Here is a 24,669-nt window from a genome sequence, read left to right as displayed (position 1 = left end):
ATTTCATGCTACTCTCTATTGTAAATCGGTTTCTTAAAAAAAAAAAAAAAAAAAAAAAAAAAAAAAAAAAAAAAAAAAAAAAAAAAAAAAAAACATTAAACATGACAGGAGAAAAGAAATCTCTTATGAAGTCCTCTATGAAAGGAAAATGTGACAAGTTCTTGATTAGACAGAAACTGTTCCATCTCCAAGGGAAAATACTCAGTGTAACTGTGGTTTCATAGAATTAATTGGGTAGTGTTCCCTCTGTTTCTATTTTGTGGAGTAGTTTGAAGAGTGTTGGTATTAGGTCCCCTTTGAAGGTCTGATAGAGTTCTCCACTAAACCCCTCTGGTCCTGGGCTTTTTTTTGTTGAGAGACTATTAATGACTGCTTCTATTTATGAGTATTAATGGAGTGTTTCCTGTATGCAGAAAAATGCTGGGTGCTGTTTACATATGTAGTCTGTTAGTCTATGTCTTTTAATTGGGGAATTGAGTCCATTGATGCTAAGAGATATTAAGGAAAAGTGATTGTTACTTCCTGTTTTTTTGTTGTTAGAGGTAGAATTATGTTTGTGTGGCTATCTTCTTTTGTGTTTGTGGAAAGATTACTTTCTTGCTTTTCCTAGATGTTGTTTCCCTCCTTGTGTTGGTGTTTTCCATCTATTATCCTTTGTAGGACTGGATTTGTGGGAAGATATTGTATAAATTTGGTTTTGCCATGGAATATCTTGTTTTCTCTGTCTGTGATAATAGAGAGTTTTGCTGGATATAATAGCCTGGGCTAGCATTTGTGTTCTCCTGGGGTCTGTATGATATCTGCCCAGGATCTTCTAGCTTTGATAGTCTCTGGTGAGAGGTCTGGTGTAATTCTGATAGGTCTGTCTTTATATGTTACTTGGCCTTTTTTCCTTACTGCTTTTAATATTCTTTCTTTGTTTAGTGAATTTGGTGTTTTGATTATTATGTGATGGGAGGAATTTCTTTTTTGGCCCAGTCTTTTGGAGTTCTGTAGGTTTCTTGTATGTTCATGGTCATCTCTTTTTTAGGTTAGGGAAGCTATCTTCTATAATTTTGTTGAAGATATTTACTGGCCCTTTAAGTTGGGAATCTTCACTGTCTTCTATACCTATTATCCTTAGGTTTGGTCTTCTCATTGTGTTCTGGATTTTCTGGATGTTTTGGGTTAGGAGCTTTTTGGTTTTTGCATTTTCTTTGACTGTTGTGTCAATGTTTTCTATGGTATCTTCTGCATGTGAGATTCTCTCTTCTATCTCTTGTATTCTGTTGGTGATACTTGCATCTATGAATCCTGGTCTCTTTCCTAAGTTTTCTAACTCCAGGTTTATCTCCCTTTGTGATTTCTTTATTGTTTCTAGTTCCATTTTTAGATCTTGGATGGTTTTGTTCATTTCCTTCATCTGTTTGATTGTGTTTTCCTATAATTCTTTAAGGGACTTTTGTGTTTCCTCTTTAAGGGTTTCTACCTGTTTACCTGTGTTCACCTGTATTTCTTTGAGGGAGTTATTTATGTCCTTCTTAAAGTCCTCTATCATCATCATGAGAAGTGAGTTTTGATCTGATTCTTGCTTTTCTAGTGTGTTGGGGTGTCAAGGACTTGCTATGGTGGGAGAATTGGGTTCTGATGATGCCAAGTAACCTTGGTTTCTGTTGCTTATGTTCTTACACTTGCCTCCTGCCATCTGGTTATCTCTAGGGCTACCTGCCCTGGCTATATCTGAGTGGAGCCTGTCCTTCCTATGATCCTGGTTGTGTCAGAACTCCTCAGAATTCAGCTGCATTCTATCTTTTTTATAATATTTTATTATATGTTGACATTTTTAGTTAGTGTTTGTATACATGCCCACTGGGCATAGTGGCACACACTTGCAACTGCAACATTCAAGAAACTAAGGTCTCAAAAATATACAAACAAACAAACAAACACATTGCAAAGCTACTTATTTTCCATTATAGTTATAAAGATGGAATTTGTATCCACTCCAAAGAATCCTGAAAGTTACTTATAAACTAATCTAAGTTGTATATGTTAAAAGATTAAGTGGAAATGCTACCCTAGATTACTTAAATAGTTTCTGCTATGCAAACTACATCAGCAACATAAAGAACTGCTTAGTTTGAAGGGATAAATCAGTGTAAATAAGCATACAGCTTTACAGATGCCTAGTGCATAATGTCAAATCTAAGAGAAATCTTCTATTATCTTAAAGAATTGTTAGTCTACAGAGAAAGGCAAATCAATAATTTATTTTGTTTTTTCCAAAATTCTTTCTAGTGTGTATGCATACTACTGAATTTTTCCATGGAGAGAAGTAACAGAAAATTTTCACAAAAGGTAGATGTTCTACTTGGAAAATTCAATCCTATATGCCATACACACCTAGTAAAGGGAATTAATTCTACAGAAAATAGTCACTACAGTTCACAAAAAGGTGTGTCCCTTCGTATTTCTGTAGCAGAGTAACGGACTACTGAGCAGCAGCCTAGTTAGTGGTTGGAATAGACAAGACATCAATGGAAAGTTACTGAAATAATTCAAAGGAGGGATAAGAAGGCTCAGAATTAGGCTGTAGCAGGAGAGATGAATAAAAGATTAAACGAAGACATATATAGGTACCAGAGAAAGTCTTTTCCTGACTCAATACATATAAACAACTTCATGGTTCCTAGTTTGCATGATGGGGTGATAGATGATGCCTTTCCTTGTGTCCCAGATTTTGGAAGCAACGACTTACAGCTGAGGAAGGGGAGCAAGTTCATTTTAAGAAGTTTTTTGTGGCATGAATTGGGTAGCTGAGGTGCTTAGCAAGCATAAAATTGTTATCCAAATACCATGAGTGAAGATAAGGATGTGGAAGCCCTTGGTACCTAAAAGGCAACTGGCAACAGGCAAAGAAGATACAAGAGTCCTTAAGTGGAAGAAACTTTAAGAAGACAGAGAGTGAAAGCACAGGGAAAGGGAAGTGACGTCATAAAAACCAAAGGAGAATAAAATTTCAAAGATGGAGTAATGCCAGTCCACACCTACAAAGGAACCTGTCTAATAAGGACCAACGTGCCCATGGCATTTGCTCATCAGGGGACTGATGGCCTTCTAGAAAGGTTGATCACATGAAATCTGTTGTGAGGAAGAATGAAGGAGTAACTAACATCACCAACATAGTGATATTTAAAGGTCAGAAAAGAACCAGGACTACTGAGGGCATTCGTTGTATCCATTATTTGTTTAAACCATTTTATTGTATGGGTAAATGGTCCCCCTAAAGCCCAGGGATGGGTGTACTACTTCCCAGTTCATGATACTATTGGAAGGTGATGAGTCCTCCAGGGAAGAAGGTATGTCACTTGGGGAGTGTGCTTGAAGGCATTGTTGGGCCTCTAGCCCTTGGTCTCCTTTCTAGGCTTGTAAGGTGAGTAGTTTTCTCTGTCTTGTGAACTTGACAGGAAAAGCTGCGTCAGCAAAAGCAATGAAGAGAGCAGGCCATGGCCAAACACTTTCCAATTGTAAGTCAAAAGAACCCTCCATCTTTTAAAGAAGACTCTATCAGGCAGTTTATTATAGTAACACAAACCTGACCAAAAGTGAAGGCTGACCATGTCAATCACAGAGAAAATACCCAAGTTTGCTTGATAACTGTGTCTTATGATGTCTCTAGTGTCATGAAAACTTTATGAACAGCTTCTATCTTAAGGGCAATCTAAAGAAAAGTCATGTTTCAACCCTGAGATTCCATCTCACACCAGTCAGAATGGCTAAGATCAAAAACTCAGGTGACAGCAGATGCTGGCGAGGATGTGAAGAAAGAGGAACACTCCTCCATTGTTGGTGGGATTGCAAGCTTGTACAACCACTCTGGAAATCAGTCTGGTGGTTCCTCAGAAAATTGGACATAGTACTACCGGAGGATCCAGCCATACCTCTCCTGGGCATATATCCAGAAGATGTTCCAAATAGTAAGAAGGACACATGCTCCACTATGTGCATAGCAGCCTTATTTATAATAGCCAGAAGCTGGAAAGAACCCAGATGCCCCTCAACAGAGGAATGGATACAAAAAAAATGTGGTACATTTACACAATGGAGTATTACTCACCTATTAAAAAGAATGAATTTATGAAATTCCTAGGCAAATGGTTGGACCTGGAGGGCATCATCCTGAGTGAGGTAACCCAATCACAAAAGAACTCAAATGATATGTACTCACTAATAAGTGGATATTAGCCCAGAAACTTAGAATACCCAAGATATAAGATACAATTTGCGAAACACATGAAACTAAAGAAGAACGAAGACCAAAGTGTGGACACTTTGCCCCTTCTTAGAATTGGGAACAAAACACCCATGGAAGGAGTTACAGAGACAAAGTTTGGAGCTGAGACAAAAGGATGGATCATCTAGAGACTGCCATATCCAGGGATCCAGCCCATAATCAGCCTCCAAACGCTCACACCATTGCATACACTAGCCAGATTTTGCTGAAAGGACCCTGATATAGCTGTCTCTTGTCTCTTGAGACTATGCTGGGGCCTAGCAAACACAGAAGTGGATGCTCACAGTCAGCTATTGGATGGATCACAGGGCCCCCAATGGAGGAGCTAGAGAAAGTACCCAAGGAGCTAAAGGGATCTGCAACCCTACAGGTGAAACAACATTATGAACTAACCAGTACCCCGGAGCTCTTGACTCTAGCTGCATATGTATCAAAAGAAGGCCTAGTCGGCCATCACTGGAAAAAGAGGCCCATTGGACATGCAAACTATATATGCCCCAGTACGGGGGAACACCAGGGCCAAGAAGTGGGAGTGGGTGGGTAGGGGAGTCGGGGGGAGGGTATTGGGGGACTTTTGGAAGTTGTAAATGTAATTTGCATTGGAAATGTAACTGAGAAAAATACCTAATAAAAATATTAAAAAAAGAAAAAGAAAGTCATGTTTCAGTATTAGTTCATTCTAACTTAGTTGGGGTATTACAGGGCTTAAATGTTCAATTTCTACAGTATTTTTTGTTATGTTTATATGGTATTTACCCATAAAAATTAACTACTTTGTGACAAGCCAGATATTATGAATATGAAACAAATTTTCTGCATAGAATTGTCAACCCTCTTCTTCCAAACATTTGCTCCATTTAATAGCTGCATACTTTCATCCTAAATTTTCTGAGGAATATTTTCTTCCATAACCTTTTTAATATTCCATGGGCATTTAAATTAGCATATGTAAATCAACATGGTATGGCTTCATAGCCTATTTTTATTTCTTTTTATCTTTATTGTTCCAAGGACAATTTGGGGGAGAAAACATAATAAACATTATTTCTTCCATAGCTCGAAGCAAAAATAAATTGCCCAGAATATTGGTAAAATGATATAAAGTAACCTAGTCTCTTCTAAAATGAAGTCATGAGTAATAAAATGGATATTAATAGACTAGAATAGGGTATTTCATCAATAAATGTACATGAAAATTATCTAAAAGTGCCCCAGAGAGGCTCTACTAGGCCTCCCACTGGGCAGTTAACATCTAGGAAACAGAGCAGTGCTATTACAAAGTCTCATATGCTAAGGAAATGACTTGCCCAGGTGCCAAGAAATTCTCTTGCTAACTGCCGTTAACCTGCCATTATAATGCGGGTGGCTAACCTGTGCTTAGCTCTTATAATACACTCATCATGGTGCTTGCTGTTTTATCATTATAATCACTATGAAATAAATTGGACATTAGCTATCTTATGTAATGTGCCCAAGGCTACAGAGACAGTAAGTAGGGGGAAATCAAGATGATAACTTTTTAAAAAAATACAGAAATCAAAGACACATTATTGCCTGTATATTAGTGATAAAAGGCCACAAGTCTTTACACATATAACGATCTGTATGCAAAGTGCATATACACGTACCATATTACAAACTGTCCTTCCTTTTTGCTGAGTCTAAGTTCAGTCTAAGTCCAGATTTTGTCACTATGTGATGATTGTGATGTTTGATTTCTTCCAGCTAGGATCCAAAGGTCAGCAGAGTCTAGCATGCCACCTCTCTATCCCTGGCATTTCCTACGTACTCAAGGGTTACTGCATGATGCATGGAACTGGTGGACACATGCACTGTGGCTTTCAACTGCAAATCAGAAACTCTTTCTCTAAAAATACCTTAATATTTGGTATCAGGGTGTGTGTGTGTGTTGGTTTGTTTTCTTTCATAAATAGCATAAAAATTATTTTTCACTATTCAAGTTAATCTCACAACATCTTACAATGATGCGAAATAAATCTATTGTCCTTGTTTCTCAAGAGATCTCTGAACAAATGTTGTGAAAGCTACGGAAGACGTCTGAGTACGAACAGAATTCACAATCCTGCAGGCTTTAGCTTAAATGCCAAATCTTCAAATAGGTCTCCCATACACTTTTTCTCTATGATGCTAAGAGTGAGGACAAGTTGCAGTGAGCCATGCTGTTTCCTAAGTGTTAACTTACATTTCAAAAGAAGCACCCAGGAACTGCATATCATGAACATCCCAGTTCAAAGCTCACCTTACCTGAGTTCACTCAGGGCTTTCTCTTTGCCTACTGTGAATGGCAGTATGCAACAGAGCAGATAGGCTCCTGCATAAACCCTCTCCTATGGATGCCTTGGGTATTGCTGCAATAGGATGCCTCGGGTTTTATGCACAAAAGAATCCTATTCTGTTTCCCCTTTTCTTTATAGATAGCGCTTGAGTTCTCATATACCATACAACGTTTTGTATCTATTCAAGTTATTTTCCCTTCTTTTGATTCTCTTCCTGGGTCTTATACCCAGGCTGGCAACTATCTTGCTGAGATTATAGTGGGCGTCACTGCACCCAGCCCTCAATCCAGGGCAAATCCTTTCAGTTCCTCTAAGAGTGAGTCAGAAGGGTTTGCTTTTGTTTTTGTCAAGTCCTTGATTGACAGGGGCTTCCGCTTCCTCTCCACGACTTCAATTAAATTCACTGAAGGATTTTAAGAAATGTTAATTAAAATCAGTAATAACAACTATGGCTGTAGCTTAGTGGTAGACCTCTTGACTAATATGTAAAAGATTATGAAGTCCTAAATTCAATCCCTGGTACCAGGAGAGGTAAAAACAAAACAGAAGCAATTAACAGCATCCCATCAGTACACAAAGGGTCCTGATCATACCCAATGGTAGGAAGACTACCAAGCTCACACAGCACTCTCCTCGGGGACGCCCCATCCACTCACCTACTGTAAACTTTGGTTATTAAGTTGTTGATCTGCTTGTCGATTTTGTATTTCCGGTAGTCTTCCAAGCCATCTTTAATTGCAATAATTGTGAGGACCACCACCAGAGGCAGCATGGTGATTTCCTTTTGGAAGGCTTCTACCAAAGGCACCCAGTTCAGGACCACGAGGAACAGGAAATATAAATTGGCAGCCCTGCAAGCCAAGCACACAGACAGGGAGGTTTTCATGGAACACACAACAGCTAAAATAAAAGTGGCAAGACATTGTTTTTCTGTGCTTTTGGAAAAGTCAGTATTAGCTGGTTTTACAGGTCACAGAACAGGGCATTAACAAAATCTAGCAAATATGAAGTATTGATATCCATCCAGGACATTTAGCTTGGACAATATTTGAATCAATATAAGATTTTTCTTATTAAGTATGTAATCGAGAACATTTGAATAGGACAGCCTTGAGTTATATAATGCATGATGAAGAAGGAAGTACCATTTCTCTTTAAAAGCTAAAAAGAAAAACAGACATTCTGAATCAACACATTAGATTCGAACAAGGCTCGAAGTGAGCAGGGATACCTGGGATTTTTCTCTCCTCCAGACTTTGTTTCTTTCCACACAATTCAGAACCACTGTGCTCAGGAAACTCTTCCATCCCCAAACCTTTGCTATTTTATATATTAAAAAAACAAAAACAAAAACAAAAAAAAGCCACAAAAAAAAAAAACCCACAAACAATAGAGCTCAGCCCTGCACAGTTATCAGGAATTTTCCTTTTGCCCTCGGCTGTGAAACTCCTTAAAAGAAAAATCTACCCAAATGTCTCCTCCATCATGTCCAATTCATTCTGTTCTGAACTTTTTTTTTTCTTAACTGTTTTTCTTAGAGCGGTGGCTCCGATTATTTCTACATAGATCACATCCAGGTCCACAACTCAAGAGAGCAATGTATGTGTTGGAGTTAAGTGAAGTAAACGCCTGTAGCCCTTAAGGTTGTTAACCTCACAAATTCACACCAGCACTTTAAACAGAACCACCATTCAGGAAGTGTACACAGAACCTATGAAGTACAGATGAGAATCCCTGGACTCACACAGCAGCTCAGCATTTCCAAAGCAAGGAACTGCGCAGCCCAGCTGGGTTTTGGCCCTCGATTCCCTTTTCCTGGAAAGTTTTATAATCATCACAATCACCGTGCTCATCTAATGTTCTTCTCTTCCACTTACCTCTCCAAAGCAGTGTATAGCATCTGTACTTGCCTGTCTTTCCCTTCATTCCCACACTGTCATAAGTATGGGTCTCCATAACAACTCACCAACTTCCGAAAGGCTCACTTTGTCTCCAGTTTGTCTCAGTTTGTCTCTAAGTCCCCACCTCACTGCCTCCAAGTGTGTTTTTCTCCTCCATAGAACCACGCCTGCGGTATTGCATCTCAGGTCTCTATCCTGACAGCAGTACTCCTCAGGTGGGTTAGACCCATCTGTCCAACGTTATTTCCCATGGTTCCACAACACAGACACTAGGTGTCATAGAGAGGAAACCTCCCAGGCTTCATGTGAGTCTTCTATGCTGATCTCTTTGTGTTCTCACTACAATTCCTTCTTCCACATGAAATATGCTTTGCCCATTCCTGGGCAGAGGTGGTCCCACCCTCCTTAATTAACATGAACATCTTCTGTTGTTCCATCTCATGGTATGATTTCTCTTGGAGGCTTCCGCCCTGACGGATAGCACTTTATAGGAACTGTCAGCCCACTGTGTGCCCTCCCATTGTTTATACACATATCAGATAACCTACAGAATCTGTGAGGAGAGTAGCAAGTTATACCCGAGTTTTCTTCACCGTCCGAGATCTCAAGTCAGCTCCAGGAAATGCCTGCTAAACTGAATTACACCACTGCTTTACATAATTACCTCGTATTACATTTGCTTAAGAGTCCTGTTCTTTCTCTTATTATCAAATAAGAAAAATCTGCAATTAAAATACAACGTGGTTTAGTAGAAAGGACACCAAAGTACGAGGGAGGAGGCCCAGGGTCACAGCATCCGCTCTGCTGCTTATTACAGGTGTGGCATTGGCTGAGCCACAGATGGGGTTCCTATGTGAGAATGATACAGATAACAGCACCTTTCACAAACAGAAGACGTCCTTTCAGCTGTACAGAACTGTGTGACCCTAAGGCACCCTCACTCCAGCCTGGACTTGAATCACACCTGCGTTGGATGCTTATATGCATTAAGCTTAGATAGCATAAGAAAGTGAGGATTTGGGCTGGAGAGATGGCTCAGAGGTTAGGAGCACTGACTGCACTTCCAGAGGTCCTGAATTCAATTCTCAAAAACCACATAATGGCTCACAACCATCTGTAATGGGGTCTGATGCCCTCTTCTGATGTGTCTGGAGACAGCTACAGTGTACTCACATATATAAAATAAATAAAAATCTTAAAAAAAAAAAAAGAAAGAAAGTGAGGATTTGGTGGGAGTATCAAGTAGAAGAATGAAGAACATTAAAAAGGACCACGGTACCTGTGAAACTGTTCAAATAAGTTTCTTGGCACAAAGTTTAGGAGTGTGTACTTGGTCGTCCGTATCCGGTTATTCACGTAGGTTCCGGAAAACCTTTCGTACTCATCTTTGAAGCACTGAAGGTGGGGAATAACGACGCGGTGTTTTCCTGCAGGTCTGGGGGTCCCCGAGGACTTGCCCCCACAGGCCAGCAGGGAGGCGTAGTTGTATGGCCTCTCATCTTCACCCTGGGTTCTCCCATGGCTCAGCCGACGCCAGTGATGTCTGACCCACTGCAGCAGCTCAGTCATGTCCAAGACGCAGGGAGACCCGGCTGGTTTAGGTGATCTAGCAAACAAAAACATACTTCCTGTAAGCCTCTGAAAACTCGTAAAGTGTGCACAGTCTTCTTTGTCTATACCAGACGAATATGTGGCCTAGATCTCCTACGTGTAATTGGGAATGCACAGCTCATCGCTGCTACATCTTTTAAATCGAGTTCTTATTAAAGCATGCACCTTCCTCCTCAGAAGCTAGGGATCTGATGATGTAAGCAACAGAAGACAGTCCCTACAAGGCAACCACTTTTGCTTTAATGTGTGCAAGTCTCTTTGCTTCCATATATGCGTACACACACATATGCATGCGTAAAAATAAAATAAACATATATTTTTAAATGACATCAATTCTGTAACATGAGTAGAAGCAGCTGATTCAAATCACATCTTCCTGAAACAAGGGCTCATTGTTATTGTACCTCATTTGCCTGTGTCTTTAGAGGACCTAACACAAGGACCTACGGTTGGGAAAAGTTCCCCCAAATTCACACACTAGGTAATGAGCATGCCATTGAATATGCTGCAAAAGAAGTCCAGGGGCCTTGATTTCCGTCTTGATTTATCAGTGTTATCATTTACATGTTGGTATCGACCACCTAAGTTTCTCACTTAGGAAATCTGTAATGTGTTGTCTTAGTCATTGTGACAGAATAAACTCTGAGGTTTATAGATGCTATGGAGAAAAAACAGGATACATACTGATACTGTACTAAACTAGAAATGCAGACACGGTAGAGACCTAGCCCTCACTCTCCAAGAGCTGAGGGTCTAAGTGACCTGATAGGCATGTACATATTTAAATGCACTCCTGGTGTCAAATCATAATTATGGCAATATTGGTATTAAGAAGGTTATTTAAGGGGCTGGAGAGATGGCTCAGGGGCTCTCAATGAGCACCGACTGCTCTTCCTCGGTTCAAATGCCAGTACCCACAAGGCGGCTCACAGCTGTCTGTAGCTCCAATTCCAGAGGACCCGACATCCTCACACAGACATATATGAGCATGGAAAACGTGAACTAAAATGCACATGAAATAGAAATAAATAATTTTTCAAAAAAAAGATTATTTAAGATGGTTTCCTTTGTAAGCGTCATTCTGACCTTATAATGAGTACTAATTCGTTTTTCTGAAGTACTATACTAATCAGAAGTTCATCATTTTTCCCTAAGGACATTAGAATTAGACTCAGCTTTTGTGATTATAAAATCCTCAGTCATCATCCACCAACACGGGCAGCTCTGTTCCGACTCCCCTCGTGCTTGAGATCAGTATTTGAACAACCCACTCTTGGCAGTATATTTGTCCACTATGCATTGGGCCTTACACAATCCAAGATAATCCAGCTATGTGACACTGGGTTGTTCTCCCATTTACAGAGAGCACACTGAGTCACAAATAGGTGACTCTAAATCCATTAGATCTCTTTAAAACGTCACCTGAAACAAAGAATACACGAGAGTACAAACATGCACACACTCATTCGTTTCCTTTGCAGTCCTGGGGGGCTATAGCCTCGGGCTATGCACACCCTGCACAATCCTAAGCAAGCATCTTACCTCTGTGCTCTATCCCTAGCTGCTTCTTTGTGATTTCATTTTGCAACAGAGTCTGAACAAGTTGCCAGGTCGGCTTTAAATTTATCTGTAGCCCAGGCAGGGCTTAACCTTCCTATACTCCTGCCTCAGCCCCCTGCATAGCTAAGACAACAAGCCTACAATCTAAGGCCTGGCTCAAAGCCACTTTTAACAATAGGAACACAGCCTCGAAGGGCATGTCTTTGCCTCTGAACCTCTACCCCATAAGAAAAGCAGACTTATCAGTTTTGTACACACGGTAGGAGGAATGATTTTGCTACATCGGATCTGTCCTTGGGATCCTGTCTAAACCACTATGAAAATCGACTAGCCAAAATAATACTATTTCCAACACAGCATTTAAATGTCTGTACCTGAAATGGTTAGGAAAGCCTGGTTTTTACCTGTCATAAAAACAGCTTAGCCGGGTGTGGTGGCTCACACTTTTAATCCCAGCATTTAAAAGACAGAGTCAGGTGGATCTCTGTGAGTTTGAGGCCAGCCTGGTCTACAAAATGAGTTCTAGAACAGCCAGGGCTGTTACAGAGAAGCCCAGGGTGGGAGGTAGGTGGTGGGGGGAGGGAAGCTTAGGTTTTTTGGTTTGTTTGGTTTTTTTTTTTTCTTTTAAGCTTCAACATGCAATGAAGTGTACCCTGAGTAACGTTCATAGAGAAGCCAGAACTCCGCCGTAGAATAAGGAAGTGAGACAAGGCTTCACAAATTAATCAACATTGCATAATTAACATTGCAACATTGTTAGAACAAAGTAGCTAACCTAACCTAAGCACTTTCGTGTACAAGCAAGGGGCGGGGGGGAGGGGCGTGGCAAGTCTCATACTTCTCTTTAGAAAGCTGATATTGGTGGGACTTGTTACCACCATTCTACACTTTCTGGTGGGAAGTTTGCGTTTGCAATTAACCTCTTACTAAGATAGAACACGGCCTGTCTGTCTGGTGTCCACACCCTTGTGCAACCATCTAAATACCACTTGACCCTTTAAATTTCTGAGCAATTTCCTGGCAATGTAAACATAAGATTAAAGAAACCTGGAACAAATGCGGGGTGGGGGGTGGGGGGTGGGGTGTTAACTTCTGGTAATTCATGGAACACCCTCACCCTAACAAAAATAAACACTTGGTTCACCCAGACAGGTTTGCATGGCAGGCAGCCAGGCAAGAACCATATCTTCCCCTAAGTCACCCAGTTTCAGAGAAATAATGGCATACTGACTGGAAAACATTTCACTGCCAATGTATGTCAGCGCCAGCTTTTCTCTGTGCCGTCCCAATATCCTTTTTTTTTTTATGTTTTTTTTTAATTGGGTATTTATTTCATTTACATTTCCAATGCCATCCCAAAAGTCCCCCTACACGATCCCCCACCCACTCCCCCACCCACCCACTCCCATTTCTTGGCCCTGTCCTTCCCCTGTACTGAGGCATATAAAGTTTGCACGACCAATGGGCCTCTCTTTCCACTGATGGCCAACTAGGCCATCTTCTGATTCATATGCAGCTAGAGACACGAGCTCGGGGGTGGGGTGGGGGGTGTGGGGGGGAGGTACTGGTTAGTTCATATTGTTGTTCCATCTATAGGATTGCAGATCCCTTTAGCTCCTTGGGTACTTTCTCTAGCTGCTCCATTGGGGGCCCTGTGATCCATCCAATTGCTGACTGTGAGCATCCACTTCTGTGTTTGCTAGGCCCCGGCATAGTCTCACAAGAGACAGCTCTATCTGGGTCTTTTCAGCAAAATCTTGCTAGTGTATGCAATGGTGTCAGCGTTTGGAAGCTGATTATGGGATGGATCCCCGATATGGCAGTCTCTAGATGGTCCATCCTTTCGTCTCAACTCCAAAATGTGTCTCTGTAACTCCTTCCATGGGTGTTTTGTTCCCATTCTAAGAAGGGGCAAAGTGTCCACACTTTGGTCTTTGTTCTTCTTGAGTTTCATGCATTTAGCAAATTGTATCTTATAAGTGGATATTAGCTGTCCCAATATCCTTAAACCTCCCTTAGAGGCTCTGCATCCTCTCATGTATTGTACCCCTTCTCTTTCTCAAGGAATTTTCTTGGCTATGGACTTGGCGCTGACCCACCGCTCCACACTGCCTCCCTCGGCCACTCCGCTCTTGACTGCCCAGCAGCTCAGAACTAGAATAATTCCATCTCACCAGCAGTAACTCCTCAAAACTGACAACTGGGAACTGGACCTGGGGGCACAGGCCTGGGACCGGACCGAAGCTATTGAGAAAGCTAAGGCAGGAGAATTACAAATTCAAGGTCATCCTGAATAACTTAGCAAGCCCTTGTCTTAGAATAAAAGCGAAAACTGGATGGGGAGGGTCGACAAGATGGCTCAGTGAGTAAGGGTACTTGCCAACAAGCCCGATGACTCAAGTTCAAGTCGTGGAAGCTACATTGGGTAAAAGAAGAGAACTGAATTCCAAAAGTTGTCTGACCTTCATAAATGTACCTACCTTATCATGCTCGCTCTCTCTCTCTCTCTCTCTCTCTCTTCTCTCTCTCTCTCTCTCTCTCTCTCTCACACACACACACACACACACACACAAAATAATAAGTAAATAAATGTAAAAGAATGGTTGAGAATATAGCTTCATATTGAGCACTTGCTAAGCATGTAAGAGGACCTACTAGCCACTATTTATTTTTATTTGTTTGTTTGTTAAACAATAGACATTTATTGCATAGTTTACAAATACATACTATTCTTTTTAAAAAGCTTGTGGGTTATATAAACATGTATGAGGTCCCTATTGACATCAAAAGCATTGGGATGCCCTGAAGCTAGACTTAAAGATGGTTGTAAGCTGTCCAGTATGGATGCTTGTTGGGAGCAACCCTGTTTGAATGTTAATGGCCTTGTCAGCCATAAGTGCTTACTTACAAAGTTTTGGCCTTAGTGGAAAAGTATTAGCTTAGTTGAGATTTTTGTGGGAAAAAGTTGAGGCCTCTGTGGGAAAGTATTACCCCCAGTTAAGAACACATATAGCTATCCATTCTGTTCTGTTCCTCCTGCTGAACTTTTTACCTAGCCAATATCCTGCTTTTGGGAACAGGTGCGTCCTCCCAGAATCAAAGCAATTCTGCGTCATCCCTCCTCCCAATATCCTGCTTCTGTGGGCATAAAACCTGCCTGGGAATAATAAAAATTGGACAGCTTGATCAATCAGACTTGCTGTCCGTCCCTGTGTTTCTCGCCCTTCATTCTCTCTACAGGTGGTTCCTCAGACCCTGTTAGACTGTCCCTTAGGCTGGGATAGATGCTGGAAATGGAACTCAGTCTTTTAGAAGAGCAGTAGGCACTGAGTCATCTCTCCAGCCACCAATACACTGTGTTCTTCACGACTGAGCCTGAAGCCTTTCTTTTTCTTTCTTTTTTTTTTTCAGCCGGGAGAGTGATTGATTGGTTGACTGTTCCTTGAATCTCATTCCTGGTTACAAGCCTGTGTAAGTTGCCTGTCTCATCTTGTTTTAACCTGGTAGCTATATATTTTGAGACATTCATTCATTTCTTTCAGACTTTTCCACTTTAGTGGAATATGTCTTTAGTTTATGTCCTAAACTTTTCCTGAATTTCTTAGTATGTATTGGCAACACGCACCTTCTTCCCTTCAATTCTCTTAATTTGTCTCCTGTCTCTATATATATTTGTTTGGCTACAATTACTGGTCTAATTTATGTTTCAAACCAATTATTTGATTCATCAATTTCTTATATTATTTTCATTTCCATTTCACTAATTTCTACCTTGGTCTTAATCATTTTTTTCTATCTATTGTTGTGGATTTGGCTTTTTTTTCCCCCAAGACCCTGAGGTGCCTTGTCAAGTTATGTAAGCTAGCTCTCTGATTGTGTGTGTGTGTGTGTGAGAGAGAGAGAGAGAGAGAGAGAGAGAGGGAGAGAGCACTAAAGCACATGTGAGTGGAAGCTATAGACTGTAGAGTGAATGTCAACCAATATTAGTTTTTTAAAAATACATAATAATTGGATCTGAGAACTTGAGCATGATGAAAAGAATGGGCTTTCAGGGGACTAAGGAGAAAAACAAAGTGTTTGGAACTAATTAGCAGACCGGTAGGGATGTTCTGAATTCTCAGTTTAAAACTGAATTCTTCCTGCACCGACCAGCTTTGTCGTCTGAATATGAAATATCTCCAATATCCTTTGAGCCCATATCCACAATTTGTGGTGCTATCTGGGGGGATTATGGAGCCTATAGGAGGTTGAGGTCACCAGGAGTGTATTTGGAAGTTTCTACCCTGGCCCCAGTTTCAGCGACACTCTGCCTCCCCATCAGCGGTGATGCCACAAGCTCCTGCTGCACACTCTGCTGTCATGAACTAAGATGCCTCTGCCCTCATCAAGACCGCGAGAATTCATCTTTCCTCCTGTGGTTGCTGGGACTTGAACTCAGGACCTTCAGAAGAGCAGTCGGGTGCCCTTACCCACTGAGCCATCTCACCAGCCGCCTATGGGTAGTTTTTGACAGGTCTTTTGGCCACAGTGATGTAAAAGTAACTGATATGGACAGAGTGACCAGGAATCTATCAAGTTTCTTCTGGTTCAGTGCCAACTCTGAGACATAACCTGACATAGACGTTGCTGGAAACAAAGGCTCTACAAACACTCCATGCCCTTGCTCCTAGCTCCACAGATGGACCATTCCTGTTCTTTCTCCCTCTTCCATCATTATAGTGTTGGTTTCAACACTCACCAATGTGTTGAAATACATACTCTGGCAGTCACTAGCTCCACACTGAACTGAAAGTATCTGTGGGAGTGGAGAGATCCACATTCCTAGTCTGATGGATGCACACACTGGACTCTTAGATGCTAAAGATGTCGGCAGGGTCAAAGGGCACAGGCATACCCAGCACTTTCCCACCATAGCCAAGACAGAGCCTTTGAATCTTTCAGCCAGGTAAAGAAACATCACTGCTCAGAAAAGAGTCTCATAGTGGTTTTGTAAGTAAAAACATTCATGAACGTTTCATTAAAGTCATGCCTAAATCAAGGAGTAATGGCTACATTCTGGAGGTCACTTAATCTAAAGCAAACCTTCTTAAACTTCCATTCACAAACCTTTCTCCCTTCAAGAAACTTTTTATGAAACCCCAGGTACACTAGTACATAAAACAGGTACAGGTATGCAAATCAAACATTTATGGATAATAGATGCTAAGAAATCCATTTTAAAACAGGCAATTTGCATACTAAATAAGATGAGTATGCTTGCTTATTTTTATGTAAGAAATTAAATTGGGGGTGAATATTTGATACTGCAGGATATAGAGCATCTTTGATATTTTTCACTTATATCTCATAATTGTCAATGCCAAGAACACCTCTTTTCATAAGTGCATAATACAAAATCCCATTAAGAACCCTTTAGACATTCTTGGAAATTAATTTTTTAAAAAAAATGAGGTCATGAATTTTAAAAAGAGCAAGGAGGGATATACTTGATCATTTTGAGAGAGAAAAGGGGGAAAGTGATGTAAGTATACTCCTGACAGTAAAAGAAATAAAATAAAGAGAGAGAAAGAGAAATTGTTAGAAATCCTGTCCTTTCGGACAGAGGGAGCAGAGGACTGTCTCTGACTCTATTGCCTGCTTTTGGGAGCAGGGTTTCCTCACTCAGCCTTAACACGAGGTGAGGGGCCTGATCTTGTTAGAACCTGACATGCCATGTTTGGTTGTTATCCATGGGGGATCTGCCCTTTGCCGAAGGAAAATGGAAAAGTAGTTGGGGTGGGGATAGGGAAGATGTGCGGGTAGAGGGGGAGAGGAAACTGCAGCTGGGATTCAATTTATGAGAGAATAAATTAATTATGAATAGTATATTTATACTATTCATAAAAATAGAAATTCTGTCTTAATCCCAAGCTAGAATCTATTTAATGATTTTTTTCTTTGTTTTTTAAGTTTATTTATTTATGTATTTTTTTTTTAAGTGTAGGAGTCATGCCAGAAGATTCCCTTCATAGATGGTCATGAGCCACCACGCGGTTGCTGGGAATTGAACTCAGGACCTCTGGAAGAGCAGCCGGTGCTCTTAACCACTGAGCCATCTCTCCAGCCCTTTTCGTTGTTTTGAAACACAACCAAGCAATTTAAACAGCAATTTTTAAAATGGGATATTTGATCATAATATAATCCAAAGATCTATTGATTTGATACTTACATGTGAAAGTAAAATATTACCACTCTCCGTTTTCCATAATTAAGCCTTGTGTTTCTATATGAGCTGAAAGTTCCTATTTAAACACTAAAGACACAACACAACATACAGCAGTCCCAAATCTGAACCACAGTGTTTTGCATCATCACATTCAGGGGTCCTGGATGACTCCAGGACACGCTCAGTGCCAGGTGTACCTGTTGTGTCTTCAGAACAAAGGTTTGCCCTGAAACCCTGAGGAAAATGAAGGCTAGCCCTGCCAGAAATGCCTCAGGTTTATCACACATCTGATAAATTTTTGATCATTCATGTTGACAAGTGTCGTCATTCCCCAGCTGATGTTTGCAACCCATATATGAATCTACACAGCCATACATGGAGTTGTAAGACATGGCTTAACTAGTGGTGATCGAGAAGTCAAAACGACTAGAGCCTGACTGAGTAACTTTCTACTCAACGATACACTTTGCGTCAGGGTGTCGACATGCTCCTTGCTTTAGTTTCTTTTTAAGAACACAGAGAATAGGCATTTTGAATCATTCATAATTACCTTCTCCCAAAAGGAGAAGCAACAGAATACTGGGCAGGCACACATTTTTGTCAGAAGTTTTTTATTATGGCCCCTTGACTCCAGCAGTGCACTTCATAGTTCATCCATTTTAGCTGAAGTTGTAGTTAATAGGCACCCTGCTCACCATTTAAAATACTTTTTACTTTATTTGACATATGATGGGCATATAATTTTACAGAGCATGGTGTGATATTTTAATATGTATATACACTGTACAATCATTGAATTAAGCTAATTAGCATATCTATCACCTCACGCACTTATCATTTCTTTGTGATTAGAATATTCAGAATTCTTTCTTCTAGCCATTTTGAAGCAGGCAATGCAGTATGGTAGCCGTGCTTCCCTCACTGTACGATAGGACATCAGAATTTATGTCTCCTATCTAACTTTAACTCAGCGTCTCACCAACGTCTCTCTTTCTTCTTTTGCCCTATCCCCACTGCCCTCTGACTGCCTTCTACCATATAGTTTCATGAAGCTGCGTTTATATTTCACGTTTGATCATCCTCACCACGACTTGACTCATTAAGATCCCCCTGCTGTGTCCATATCCATTCCCATATTACCTTTAGCCTTTGTCAGCAAAGTAATGTCTCAGCTTCAGTGTGTTCAAGAGAAAATGGATGCCACTTAGATCATGGGGCACCCTGTAGATGAAAACCATTCCTTCTCACTCTTACTCGAACTGGCTGCTATCTCATAGGCTATCCCCACGCAAAAGGCTACGAACCCTGTATGTTGAACTGAGGTACAAACTTTAAGTGATCACCTAGAGCATAATTTAAATTGCTTGAGTCTAAGTAAATGCTCCGTTCAATGTACCTGTGATACCTGGAAGTAATCAACATTGAACAGTCACACCAATGTCCTAACCAACGAATTTGACAAGACGTGATATCTATACCACCCAAACTTAACCCCCAAACATTCTCTCTCAAACTCATTCCAATGATATTTGCAAACCGATTGCATTCTACTTTTTCGGTTTCGCAAGCTTCCCTGATAAGAATGCTCCAGGGCCTGCCTGGCTAATCAGGCTGCCAGGTCTCTTCCCAGGAGATTCAGGTCCCGGGGAATCTACAGTGGAGCCCATGACTGTGTAATTTTATTAGCACCCTGATGGCTTATCGTAGGTTGAGAGCCTAGAATAACCTCTGTACTTCTGCAAACACTGTTCCCTCTTACTGAGGGTTGGCCAACCAGAATACCCACTCGCCGTACTAGCCCCTACTGACTCGCTGGCCTGTTTTCAGGTTGACTGTGGAATGAGAAAGGCTGGGAAGAGTTCACATAGGCAGCAGGGCATCCCCTACTCTGCTCCCACCACAACCCAATGCATGGCTCAGTCACTGTACTTGGCAGTGTGTCTCAGTAGCTTCCCTTTTCAGTGGGGAACTTAGGCATTGCTCTCTGTGTGTCTTACCCAAAGCTATACAATCAACAGATATCTATTGATCATTGAACTCTTAGAGAAATGTGGTAATATTGAAAAGTACTAATTCGGCACCACTGTCTTTCTCTTAGAAGCAGGGATGAAAGACCTAAGGTTGAGGAAGCACGGGTCGTTCTTTGATTTGGGTTTACGGTTGCATCATTCCACCACTGACAGAAGCAACCCATACCTTCTCGGTCCTGGGATCAATGTCCATTCCTGGTACCTCTCTTATCAGCTAACTTCACTCAAAGGGTTGTTGTTAACATCAAATGAATACTTCAGTGCCTCAGAATAATGTGTGACTCTTTACAAACGCTAAGTAAAGGTTAACTATTGCGTATTAGTTGAGAGCTTATATGCATAGGTGATAACATAACCCAGATATTCATCTGTGTTTAAGTTTTTAAACTCTTAACTTGGGCTCAATCACTGGTCCCACTCATCTTTTAGTGACATTGCTCCTCAGTTAACTAGAGCACTTTCTAAGCAGCTCACTAGCAAAGGATAGCAACGCCCTCCTCCTTCTCCATTCTCTCAGCTGTTCCCAGGAGCAAGTCTGGTACCCAGGAGACAGAAGCTGCAAAGAACAACTTAAATGTGGAACGTTTTTAAGATACTTTTCAAGATCATCATTCCTAATTCCAAGATTTAACCATAATCCCCAAAAGCTGGTTTATCATTGTTTTCTGTTAACAACCCAAAGTTCACATGGTAGAGTTGGCCCAATTATCTGCCATCGATAGGCACTCTGACTTGAGGATTAAGGAAGACATTTTTAAATGATATAAAGAAGTGAGTACTTAAAGTCCAAAGAAGACCAACTGGAACCAAAGAACATTTAAGATTTAGATAGTCTCCTGCCCTGAGCTGATCTCCTTGTGACACTTTTTCTAGAAAATTAAAAAACAAAAAAGTTACTGGTAAAGCATAGCTACATTTAGTGCTTATTAAAGTCACTTACTATACACAAATCACTTAAAAACAGGCTAAGTTCTCAAAACTCTGGATCCCTTGATGAATGCTTAATTTGGCAAGTTGGAAGCAGGAAAGATTACCAATGGTAAATACAGGATAATGAATTCTCCTGGGCCCAGTTAGCACTTAAAAGTTTTAGAGGGCGTCCCCAGCCAACAAACAACTTCAAATACACACATGAGGTCATCTGTCTAGAAGACAAACACAGGCTTACAGGTAGTCAGTTCAGGATTGTCTTTCTCAGGATGCACCTGAATCACCTGAACTTCACCTCTGTGGTTTTAGAGCCCGCAGGTCTGGGTTGGAGTTCAGAAACAAGTATGTCTATGTATTATACATTGTTGGGAAGCCCATTTCATTTTAACATAAAGATCAAGGCCACTAGTTTGACAGTTGATACAAACAGAACCTCATGGGCACAGGCTGAAATGAACCAAAAGTGTAGAAACGCCCAACCACCACCACCCCCAGGTTAGGAGATTTTAAGGATTAAGTCTTCCTATAGATCTAATACTATTAGTACTCATTTCAACCAACATTCCCAAAAGCTTGGCAAGGAAGAAGTTAAGGTGATGGATCTTCACCTTAGCACAATTATAGCCTTCTTCACAACCCATTAGCCCAATTGTCATCAGAGAGGTGTCATCAAGCAACTGATGAAAGCAGATGCAGAGAGATCCACACTCAAATACTAGGTGGAGTCAGGGGAACTCCTGCAGTGGGGGAATGAAGGATTGTAGGAACCAGAGGGGTTGAGGATACCATAAGAACATAGCACACAGAATCAACTAAGCAGGGCTCATCGGGGGGTCACCGAGGCTGAAGCAACCATCATGGTGCCAGCATGGGACGGTGCTAGGTCTTCTGCATGCGTGCTTTGGTTGTGTAGCTTGGAGTTTTTGTGGGACAGAAGGAGTAGGAATGTCTCTGACTCTTTTGTTTGCTCTGGGGACCTGGGTTACCTCATCCAGCACTGATATGAGGGTTTGTGCCTAGTCTTATTATAACTTGTTATGCTGTGTTCAGTTGCTATTCCTGGGAGGTTTGCTCTTTTTTTTCTTAACAGAAACGGAAGGGGAGAGGATCAAGGGAAGATGGGGCTAGACAACAACTGGGAGGTATGGTGGGAAAGGAAACTGCAGTGGGGATATAATGTATGAAAGGAGGAGGAGGAGATGATGAAGAAGAAGAAGAAGAAGAAGAAGAAGAAGAAGAAGAAGAAGAAGAAGAAGAAGAAGAAGAAGAAGAAGAAAGAGAGAGAGAGAGCGAGAGAGAGAGAGAGAGAGAGAGAGAGAAAGATTCAACTTCCCAGAACATTTGTTCAGTAAACAAGGTCATCATCAAAATGGATGAGTACAGACAACTAGATGTTAGGGACTCAACTTTCTGTCAATGAACAAAGTTTAAAAAACAAACAAATAAACAAACAAAAACATCCCAGGGGCTGCTAAGCTGACTCAGGAGTTAAGAGAGTTCCTGTTGCCACAGCACACATAGAACAGCTCATAACCACCTGTAACTCCAGTTCCAGAGGATCCCAAATCATGGCTTCCCAAGGCCTCTGCACTTATATGCACACACCCATAAACATAATTGTAAAATAATAAAAATAAATTTCAATTTAGCTTAGGAAGGAAGGAAGGAAGGAAGGAAGGAAGGAAGGAAGGAAGGAAGGAAGGAAGGAAGGGGAAAAAACACTAATGAAATCGTAAAGGTTTTCTGTACTCCAAATGTTGTTTATCTATCTAGCAGGGTCAATAACAAGTATTAAGAAACTTACAGCAAACAGTTTCTAAATATGAGATAGGAATTCTTTCATCGAAGATTTATCTCGGGAATGTCTCGTCGTCTGTACATCACAGATGGCTATGGCAGAAGTAAAGGACATCCTAGGAAGACTTGAGCTCGCTCCAATCTATGTCACCTCTGACCCCATTTTCTAACACTCTCTACAAGAGGCTTGGCTCCGGGGAGACAGAGTCTTCCTTGCCACGGGAACGGCAATAAGATCGCTTCACAGTCATTGCTATTTCCGGTACCCAGGTATTCCACTTGTGAGGCTCCCTTAACAATGGTTATCTTGTTACCCACAGAAGCAGTTTCCTTCCTTCGCTTTGTATCTTCTTCCAGAAAGAAGATAAGCGTAAATCATATCTGGCTATATATAATGTAGGGCTTTGCAATGGCAAGAGTCAGCTTATTTCACTAGAAAGCTAAGTCTCTTGAAGACTGAAGCTACCTTATCCATTTTCTGCACTCAGCGAGTAAGTCAGATCTCTTGAATGAAATAACCTTGGACTTTTGAAGGCTATGCAATATTTCTTTGTATTAAATTTTAAATCCCAGTAGGCATGCGCATCCTATATTTTAGGTATATGCACGAAACCAGACCAGGGTACTGCCTCACTCAAAACACTGCCATAAAGTAATTACTTTTGATGACGAGTGACCACCGTTATGGAGGAGATGTTAGGAAAGGTTATAAAAAGCTAACTTATACTTTCACTATACCTTTGAGAGAGAAATCTTTATGATAGTTTGGCCATTTTTTTAAAAGGCCCTAAATAGGAAAAGGTCAACTCAAATCACGTGCATTGCCCTTGTACCTTATTAAAAATGAGAACCTAAACTCGGTTTACCCAAGTCAATCAGCAGACACATCCTGAAAACTCACCACTTGCCAGACAGCATGGGCGATGCTTAGGAACGAGACAGAAAACGTTTAGGTTCTCACAGAAGCAGCCTCTCACGCAGACTGAAGGAAGCCCCTCCACATGCTCCACTATCCCGCCCCACCCCATCCCCATCCCATACACACATGGACATCATCATAAAAATGAGTCCACATTCATATATCCTTTCTAATGAAGGGTCAAATTAGGCTTCCCAAACACAGCACGCTTATTTTTAAGAAGGGCAGAGGAATAATATGCAGTGAAGTATCTATGAAGATGTATGGTTTTACACTAGAAAAAGTAGCAATTTTTATCGTTAACAAATGGATTCAAAAGAAAGTTTCTTCAATTCTCTAATGTGAAAATAAGGTTTTTAAATTAAGTATATTTATGTGTACATATATATTATCCATGTATACATATGTTCATGCCACATTTATACATGCAAATATATAAATGTATGTATATCATAAATGTATATATATTTTATCTGTGTGTATGAGATGCTGAATTTTAAACAAGCCAATCCAAGTCAATATGTTATATCTCTCTCTGTCTCCGTCTCTCTGTCTCTGTCTCTCTGTCTCTATGTCTCTCTGTCTCTCTGTCTCTCTCTCTCTGTCTCTCTCTCTCTCTGTCTCTCTCTGTCTTTTCCAAGGGTTTCTCTGTGTGACTCTGGCTGTCCTAGAACTCAGAACTCACTTTGTAGACCAGACTAGCAATAACAAGTTTAAAATGTTATAAGTCAAATATTAGCCAGGCTTCTCCAGAATCACAATACCTATGGAATGTCTCTATATATTAAGAAAATTAATTATTGAAAGGACTTAAGAGTCTGCAGTCCAATTAACCCAACAATGGGCAGCTGTGAATGGGAACCCCAAGGATCTAATAGTTGTTCAGTCCCACAAGGCTAGGTGTTTCAGCTGGTCTTCTGTATAAGCTGGAATCCTGACGAAGTAGGTTCCAACAGATGTGCAGACAGGTTAGTGCAAGCAGATGAAGGAGGAGGAGAAAGAGAGGAGGACTTCCTTTTTCCATTGTCCTTATGTAGGCCTCCAGGGAAGGTAGAGCCCAGATTAAAGGTATGTACTACCACACATGGATTTGGAACTTGCTCTGTCCCAGGCTGGCCTTGAACTCAAGAGATGTGCTTGCCTCTG

The 24,669-nt window shown here is 40.9% G+C and overlaps 1 protein-coding gene across 2 annotated transcripts in view; it reads right to left on the bottom strand.

Moving 5' to 3' along the window:
• Atp10d (ATPase phospholipid transporting 10D (putative)) overlaps positions 1-24,669 on the bottom strand; it is a 95,514-nt gene that overhangs the window by 59,462 nt on the left and 11,383 nt on the right. For both annotated transcript variants that reach the window (XM_021162656.1, XM_029477564.1), the window contains exons 2-3: positions 9,751-10,077; positions 7,227-7,421 (exon numbers count right to left, since the gene is read on the bottom strand). In XM_021162656.1, coding sequence (XP_021018315.1) covers positions 7,227-7,421; positions 9,751-10,040 — 485 coding nt within the window. In that variant the 5' untranslated portion in view covers positions 10,041-10,077. The remainder of the gene's footprint in view (positions 1-7,226; positions 7,422-9,750; positions 10,078-24,669) is intronic.

Source organism: Mus caroli, chromosome 5 (assembly GCF_900094665.2).
Source record: "Mus caroli chromosome 5, CAROLI_EIJ_v1.1, whole genome shotgun sequence".
NCBI classification, from domain to species: Eukaryota; Metazoa; Chordata; class Mammalia; order Rodentia; family Muridae; genus Mus; species Mus caroli.
Note: the sequence above shows the minus strand (reverse complement) of the source record. Positions and strands in the feature narration are given on the sequence as shown.